At 48.2% G+C, this 8,508-nt stretch overlaps 1 protein-coding gene across 1 annotated transcript; it reads right to left on the bottom strand.

Moving 5' to 3' along the window:
* Positions 1-2,249: 2,249 nt before the first annotated feature.
* Positions 2,250-3,912, bottom strand: Cavin3 (caveolae associated protein 3). Its single transcript, XM_041667090.1, has 2 exons — positions 3,433-3,912; positions 2,250-2,877 (listed from the first exon to the last, which is right to left on the bottom strand). The coding sequence occupies exons 1-2, from the start codon at positions 3,814-3,816 to the stop codon at positions 2,476-2,478; spliced, it is 786 nt and encodes a 261-aa protein (XP_041523024.1). The 5' UTR covers positions 3,817-3,912; the 3' UTR covers positions 2,250-2,475.
* Positions 3,913-8,508: the final 4,596 nt, after the last annotated feature.

The following is an 8,508-nucleotide window of genomic DNA, read 5'->3' as shown; positions in this document are numbered from 1 at the left end:
TTAGGAAAAGGGTGGGTGACACCGAGGGCATGAGTCAGGAGTCTGTGTGGTCAGACTGGCAGTCTAACCCTGGCTATGTAAAAGAAGGCCGCAAAAGGCCACAAAGAAGAGCTTTAAAGGGGAACCATACTGTTGAGATCAAGTCCATGATAACTGTTTCCTAATGGCAGGGAATGACAGAATCATCTAACCAATCAGAAAGCTCAAGTTTCTATGCAAAGGATGGTGCCATTCATTAGTAAAGAAAACTCAGGAGAGGGAGAGATTCTAACTATGCCCGGCAGCCTGCCACATAGTAGGCATTCAACAAATGACTGTTGGCACAGAATGGAACGTAATCAAAAGTTACAAAAGAACATAGGAGCTGGGGCGACGGCATGTGTGACTCCTGCAGAGGACCTGGGTTCAGTCCCAACACCCACGTGGTGGCTTGCAACCATTTGTAGCTCCTGTTCCAGATGATCTCATGCCCTCTTCTGGGTTCTATGGGCTCCAGGCATACACGTGGGGCACAGGCATGCATATAGGCAAAAAAAACATAAAATAAACTTTAAAAATGTTTTAAATTAGAAGACAAAGTGCCAAGGCCTAGTGGGTATATGTCACATAAGCCTGACAACCTGAGTTCAGTTCCCACAGTGGAAGTAGATAGCAACCACTAAAAGTTGACCTTTAACCTTTACACACATATGGTGATGGAATGCATGGGTTTGCTTTTTTTTTTTTAATATGAGAGAAACAAACTTCTAGAGTCACTGGCAGCTTGTGTCACATGGATGACATCGGAGAACATGCAGTCCCTCAATCACTTGCACATCATTTGTGTGCGCCATCTGATCCAGACACACGCACTGGTGTCCCCCACAGCCACACATCGCCAGATGTGTAGGCCAGCTGCAGTTAGTACCCCGAAGGAAGACGTCATGAGCAACTGTACTTCTGCCCCAACTGGCCAAGCAGAGAGAAACATGGCTACATCAAGCAGCAGGCCTTCCACACAGCCCAGCTTCCTTAAAAGGATACCCTCCCCTGGCACGCCCACTGGGATTATGACCGGGCTTGTGCTGGATATGAAAGTGTCCACAAAAATGGTGGTGAGCATTTGAATATTCCAGAATATTTCGAAGTCCATGGAGCTGACATGATGTGTACCTTTAAGGAGGAATTGGCACTGCAGTCGTTCATTCTATTATGAAACAGGTACAGAATTAACACCTCATGGTATTCTACTGAAATGATTTGTTTTTAAAATTTTCAATGGACAGCTTTTGGCCTGAAGGGAGGCAGATTATGGTAGCAGGCATATCTGGCTGAGAATGCTCACTTCACAGCATCCAGGAAACAGAGACAGGCAATAAAGTGTCCATCTGTCTGTGCACACACACAGCGACCTACTTTCTCCAGCTAAGACTTACCTCCCACTTTTCACCATCTCCCAATAATGGTGACATATGATGGATCCATCAAGAATCCATTTATTATATCAGAACCCATTCTGCTACAACAAAAAGAGAAAGGAAGGAAGGAAGAAAGAATGAATAAAAAAAAAAAAACCTTGCAACCAAGCTCACAGCAATGAGCTTTCAGGGAACATTTCAGATTCAAACCCTAACAAAAATCTAAAAAGCATCTATAGCCTATTGTTATTTTATTTTTTTGCATTGACATGAAGACTGTGGAATTACATTTCACGCATGAAGTCAGTTCATCATGCTGTCTTTGTAAGGATGCTCAAATCTAAGCAGCCTAGACTCAGCCTATGAGGTTACTCATTTGTTTTTGAAAACAAGGAGTGGTTTGTGTGTTTTATTATGGGCAGGAGAGCATAAGTAGACCCAGGGCTACTTTTGGATTGCTTTTCAACTGCGCCCCACCCCAACGGTCTGGATTGTATGTGGCCTCTAGGAGAGACCTCGGCGAGCATCAGACAGTAGAAGCAGGAAGACTGGAAACAATCTGATGAATGCACCCTGTGAAACTCCACTCTGATAGCGATCCAAGAGGCTAAATAGTTAACATCAACTGGGCATTTTCATCAAAGAACAGCACAGCACCCTCCACCCCAGCAGGGCCCCAAACTTCATTTAGATGTATGTCCCCACAAGGAAAGTGTTTAAGCAGTAAGTGGCCAGCCGGGTATTTCTCCGAGCCAATGGAGGAGACACGGAGCCTCTCCACCATTCCAGGCTCCACCATGCTTACTCCTCCTACTGCCCTCCCCACCTCAGCCCATCCTCGCCCTTTCACATGGACTCTGGGTTAGATGAAATTACTTTTATTGCAGTGAGCCTAAATTAGGTTGAATGCTCCTTTTCCGGAGGACACGGGGTACCAGACTGGAAGGCCAGGAAGGGAGGGTCGGAACTGGGCAGTGGATGCAGGATTTTCTCCTTATTTGGGTGTAAGTGCTGCACGCCTTAAGGATTTATTTTGGGACAAGGCCTAAACCCCGAGTGGGGCCGGCAGCTCCAGCGATCAGGCTGCACTCTCGATTTGAAGCACAGGCCTTTCGGGATCTTCCTTGGTAGCCTGAGGAGATTCTGGCTCCAGGGCAGACTCTAGTGAGGACTCCTCCGGTGCAGCGGGTTGAGCTACAGGCTGGCCATCTGGTGGGCCTTCAGAGCTCCGGACAGGCCCTAGGCGTGGCGGCTTGACTGGTGTGGGTTGTGCTTTACGACTGGAAAGGGCCCTTCTTAGGCTCTGTACCTTCTCCAAGCCTGTGCGTCGCAGTCGCTGAGCCCGGGACTCCACCGGCTCCTCGTCTGAACTCTCTCCAGCTTGATCTTCTGGCTGCTCTGGGCCTGGCACTGACTGGTCCTCGGGGCCCAAAAGTTCTGGTGCTTTCTGGAAGGCGCGGGCTGGAATTTCAGTCTCCTCCTGAATGTGACGACACAGCTTTTTGATTCTGGCAGGCACTTAGCCAGCACCAGCCTGAAACTCTCTCCCCGCGGTTACACCAAAGGAAGCTACTCCACCCTTTGCCTCTGCACCAAGAATTGGACAAATGAGAGGAGTGGGAAAGATGGGGCCAGGAGCAGAGGAATGAGCAGGAAGGGAGAAAGTGGGCTGCACACGTTTGCAAAGTAGATGAAATCTGTAAGGTATGAAAGAAGGTAACAGCTGTATGGGCCCTTGGAGGAGGTACAGAAACACCACAGCCGTTATTTTCATGTGGTTGGGACTGACCAAATCTTCAGACTGGCCTGAGTTATAGCGGGGAGGGCATGGATTGGCCAGGCTGGGAGTAAGAGAGGTATAAGGCCACGATGCGGGAAGTCAGAAGTGGGTGCAGTCAGAAGTGGGTGCGTCTCTGAGAGTTTGTTCCACAACTGAGGGCGGGCACGTAGGGTCAGGAGGTGGTGGACCGGTGGAAGGCGGGAGTCCCTCTAGGTGGTCTAAAGGCGGGATGAGGGGGTGCCTAAGGTCACTGACCTTGAAGAGCAGGACGTGCAGCTTCCCGCGCGCCACCAGCAGCCCGTGGTTGGCCTCCAGCCGCTGCACCTGAGCTGCGCGGTGCAGCGCCCGCTCCTGGGCTGCATCGGCATGAGAGCCCACGCGCTCCGCCTTGGCCAGCAACTGCGCTAGTGTGTTGCTGGTGGTGTCGTGGCTGCGACTCAATGAGCCCAGGCCGCTCTGAATGCGGCGCACCGAGCCTGCCAAGCCGCCTTGCCTCTCGGCTAGGCCACCCTGCCGCTCCCGCAGCGCCTCCAGCATTGTGGCCAGCTTCTCCAGCAAGGTCACCACGGTGACGGCGTGCACGGGACCCCCGGCAGGGGCCCCGGGCACGGGCCCAGACTCCAGCGAGCTCTCCCCCATGATCTCTGACAACCCTGCCTGCTCTCCCAGCGACCGATTGCTGCGATCTGGGCTAGGGACGCCTTTCCCCGCCTCCTCCCCAGTTCAGGCCGTGACTCAGCCAGGCGGAGTTGGCATCTCCCGCGGTGGGAGAAGGAGGAGGCCGAGCAGGGGGCGGGATGTCCGAAGGGGGCTCTTTCGAGGACTCCGCCCCGGGATCTGCGGGGAGGCAGGCTGGCCCAGAAGTACCCCACAAACCCTTTTCCCCTCTATTAGCTCAAGCTCTACAACCCGCCCTTTTCCGTGGGGGGCCTCTTTCAGGCCTATGCTCTCCCACAGCAAAGGACGAACCACTGAGATTTTCATTTCCCTTCATCGAGTGATCAAATTGTGTGCCTGTGGGGGTCGGGAGGATTAAAGGGATGAGGCATAACCTAAGCCTCCAACGCTGCTGAGCCCCACGCTGGGCGGAGTTCTGGGAAGTTTGGAATGTTCTGCTACAGCCCCAGGAGTGCCTAGGCCCAAGGCAGGGCTTTGTGTGGAGGCGGGCTGGGTGAGGAATGCTCTGATGTTTTCCACGTTTAGCCTCTGGCTTCGTTTAATGCTGTCTCTTCCTCTTGGTTTGGGTTGTCCTATTTTGGGCTTCGTGGGGAATAGCTCAGCTGTGGGTTGAATAGGAACTCCTTTGTGACTGTGGTTCCTGCTTAGAGTCTTCACTCCCCTGTCTCCATAACTGGTACACACTGGGGTAGGAAGATCACCCATTGGAGAGCAGTGTAGAACACACATGAGTGTTACAGAGTGAAAGGTCTATCCCTGATTTCTGATTGTGAAACTTTTGGTTTTTACTATTTATATTGGATTCGGGTTTTCTCATTTTGGACCCCAGAGTACTGGAGCCATCTAAGCCTGATGAACTAAGAGTGTTTGTTTGAGACAGGGTTTCGTGGAGCTGGAGCTGGCCCTGAACTCACTGATCAGCCTTGAACATCCATCCTCTTGCTTCCATCACCCAAGTGCTGGGATTACAAGTGTGCACCACCAAGAGCAGTTTGTGCTGGTGCTGGGAGTGGGCCCCAAGGCCCGTTACACCCTAGTCAACAACTCTACTAACTGAGCTACATCCACAACCCTGTTTCTGTGTTTCTGAGATAGGGTCTCACTGTATAGTCTGGGCCTCAAGCTCAAAATCCTGTCTCAGACACCTGAGTGTTGGGATAAACATATACCACCACACCCATTAGCTGGCTGACCCATTAGTTGGTTGGGTAACTGCAGCGTTAAGGGTAACATCCAAAACCTCAAACATGCTAGACAAGTGACCTGCCACTAAGCCATACTGCAACCCAACAACTTGGAAATGTGTGTATGTGCATGTACACATGTGTGTACAAAGGGTGTCAGGTCCCCTCAAGCTGTAGTTACAGGCACCTGTGAGCTATGTCCAGTGTGGGTGCTAAAGTAGATTTCCCATCCTCTGTAAGAGCAGCAGGTACTCTGACTGAGCCATGTCTCTAGCTTAGACACACCATATGTCTCAGGTCACCCAAGAGATTATGTAAATGAATAAGGTTGAGAAAAACCTTAGTGGCTGACCCTAGACAAGTGTAAGCCACAGTCTGGTCAGTTCTAAGTGCAGAGGCTCAATGATACGGTCGATGCCCATCACCATCCATCTCAGAAGTCAGATGAAAAGGGCTTGTAGCCTGGGATTTTAACCCTGCAATCCCAGATTAAGGATGAGGAGTCAGGAAGAGTGAGACTGAAATGGCATACCAAATGTGTGTAGTGAGGTTTTACATGGCACAAAGACCTCAAAAGTGAAGACATGAAGGGAAGCTGTCTCATTTTAAGCTTATGTTCAGTAAAGAATGGAGAATCACCCAGAGGTGGGATTAGACAAAAGGGTAAGGTCCGCTCAGACCTTTTTGATCTCTCTGTGCGGCGTCTTTCTCCTGGGTACAGAGCAAAATTCCCCTGCAACAAAGATGCTGAAGAAGATGAGCGACCCTTCTAATTTCTGTGAGATTTTTTTTAATTTAAAAAAAATGTGTATGTGTGCGCGCACACACGCATGTGCACATATGTGTGTGTGCGTGCATACACGCACATATGTGTGAGTAGACATGTGCATGTGAGGACAGGTGCCCACAGAGCCAGAGGCAGTAGATCCTCCTGGAGGTGAAGTTACAGGTGGTTGAGAGCACCCAATGTGTGTACAAGGATAGAAACTGCATCCTCTGAAAGAAAGGAATGTTCTTAACTATTGAGTCATCTCCCCATCCCATAATTTCTATGTTTTGTGTTAGAAAAGAATTGTGGTTTCTGTGAATAGCTTCAGGGGAGCTCAAGAAAAGAGGTGGCAGGAGACAGGCACCATGAGAAGATCGCTGAGGTCTTCCATTCTCCATCAGGTCAAATTCTCAACATGTCAAAATACAACGCTTTGTGGAATCATTTCCTGAGTCCCAACATAAAATAAAACAAAACTGAGGTCTCTGTAATTTCTCCCTCTCTCACTAAGGTGATTTGTGAGCATAGGCAAGTGGTCAAGGCAGCCCCTAGAGGGAAAACTACAGAAAAAATAGTCTAGATTTTCAACGAACACATGCCTTCAGCAACTAGGAATCACACTCCCCTTGAGAGAAAGACGGAAGCTCAGTGTTAGATTCATAATTCCCAAGTAGTCTCTGGGCTGTTCATAAACTGGAATTCTTCATGTCACATACCAGTGCAGGCTTAATGTTTCTGATTATCGAATGGAACAAAATCTTAGAAACAATGCAAGATATCTAGATGAGTTGGCTCAGCATTAAGAACCCTTGTTGCTCTTACAGAGAACCCAGGTTCAATCCCCAGAATGCATGGACATGGTAGTACACAACTATCTGTAACTCCAGACCCAGGGGATCTGAGGCCCTCTTCTGACTGCCATGGAAACCAGGCACACACATGATACACATACATACATACATGCAGGCAGAGTACTCATACACATCAAATAATAAGTAAATCTCAAAAGAAAATTAAAGAAATGTCTTTGGTCCTAGACATCAATTTCAGACACCCAGATAAGCTAAGCATCCTTCAGGGACTTAACCTTTGGATTGAAAGTCATAGTATGAGCCACTACCAATCCTGAACTTAAATGTCTGAAGCTAAATGAACTTTCTGCCCCTGAATTGGCTTCCTCGGCTGTTTGGTTACAGAAACAGAAAGCTAACACAGACATAGTTGCTTGAATATTTACCCGTGGCAAAGATTTCCTTTTGTGTCTTAGTTACTTTTCTATTGCCGTCACAAAACACCATGATCAAAGCAACTTACAAAAGAAAGCATTTAATCTGGGGGCTCACAGTTCCAGAAGGTTCTAGAGTCTATGACCTAACGTGGTGGAGAGCAGGGAAGAGGCAGGCAGGTGTGGCTAGCACAGTAGCTCAGAGCTTGCATCCTGATTCACAAGCACTAGGCAGAAAGAGCTAACTGGGAATGGTGTGGGTTGTTTGAAACCTCAAAGCCTCACCCCCAGTGACACACCTCCTCCAACAAAGCCACACCTTCTAGTCCTTCTCAAACAGTCCCACCAACTGGGGACCAAGCATTCAAATCTGTGAGCATATGGGGGCCATTCTCATCAAACCACCACACCTTGTAAATCAAATAATATCTGTGTCTGTTCTTTTCACCTCACTAATGCACTTATAGGTATCTGTGGTGGAGTCCTGCTAAGTGTACAAAAACACAAGTTTGTTGCTATCTTGAATGCCATTGGTTGTTTCTGGCTTTCTCACTGGCACGTTTCTGATGTTTTCTGTTAAAATGGACTCTCTGGACTGCGTTAACAGCTGGTCTTTCAAGTCCTTTTCTATTTTGCCATACATCTTAAGAATTACCTGGTATAGAACTGTAGAGCAGACACAGCCTCAGGTTGAGCTAAAAGAAAATCAAAAGACCGTGCCTATTCCCATTCGTCTGTCTCTCCCAGAGTGAGTCGACCAGAAATCCACAGCATCCAGTCCATAGGAAAAACCCCTACATGCTGTGCCCCCTACCACTGTTTTGATAGACAGCTGACTTCCCACTGTGGAACAACTTATCTGTGTTACTATTCTTTTACTGGGAACTCCAGTAAGAGTTTCCAGCAGCCTGGGTGAAACAGACTCGTTGCCAACCTACAAACTGGAAAGGGTGATTCATGCCAGATGCTAAGCAAGCGTCGAGGAGGAGGCGTGTTATTTGGACCACGTTTTCACTCTTAGTTGTGGAAATGATATCAGAGATGTTTTGTGGTTATTTTAGTAAACTACCCTAACAGTGGAAATAAAAGAAAAAGGAGATAAAATTCTAAGTAAGCTTTCCTCTGCTCCATCATGCCTAAATATGTAATTTTGTTGTTCAGTGCTACAAATGTTCTTTATTATTGTCCATACTAAATGTCATACTTTAAAAGAGAAGTATGTCACTGTTCTAGAAAATAAAATGACTAATCCTGTTTTGTTTGTTTTCTACAAGAGAAAAAGTTAACAGGGAATGAGCCTCAGTGGACAAGCACTACCTTCCCGCCTTTGTCATAGGCATCCTGCCTACGGAAAGGGAGGCCGCACCACACAATAGGGGCTCTGTGCCGCTGGCAGCTTCAATGCTTTAAAGATTTGCACTGTTTCCAGAAATTAAACTACTCCAATGGGTAGACCCCAGGTCATTATCGTGTGA

Source organism: Microtus oregoni, unplaced genomic scaffold, assembly GCF_018167655.1.
Source record: "Microtus oregoni isolate MIOR12 unplaced genomic scaffold, Mior012 000016F_ref0000370, whole genome shotgun sequence".
Classification (NCBI taxonomy): Eukaryota; Metazoa; Chordata; class Mammalia; order Rodentia; family Cricetidae; genus Microtus; species Microtus oregoni.
This window is presented reverse-complemented; position numbering and strand designations above follow the sequence as displayed.

Excerpts from the sequence above, each read along its gene's own strand:
- Cavin3 (XM_041667090.1), bottom strand. The coding sequence starts at position 3,816 with ATGGGGGAGAGCTCGCTGGAGTCTGGGCCCGTGCCCGGGGCCCCTGCC. Across the intron at positions 2,878-3,432 it reads TGCACGTCCTGCTCTTCAAG|GAGGAGACTGAAATTCCAGC; the intron begins GTCAGTGACCTT and ends CGTCACATTCAG.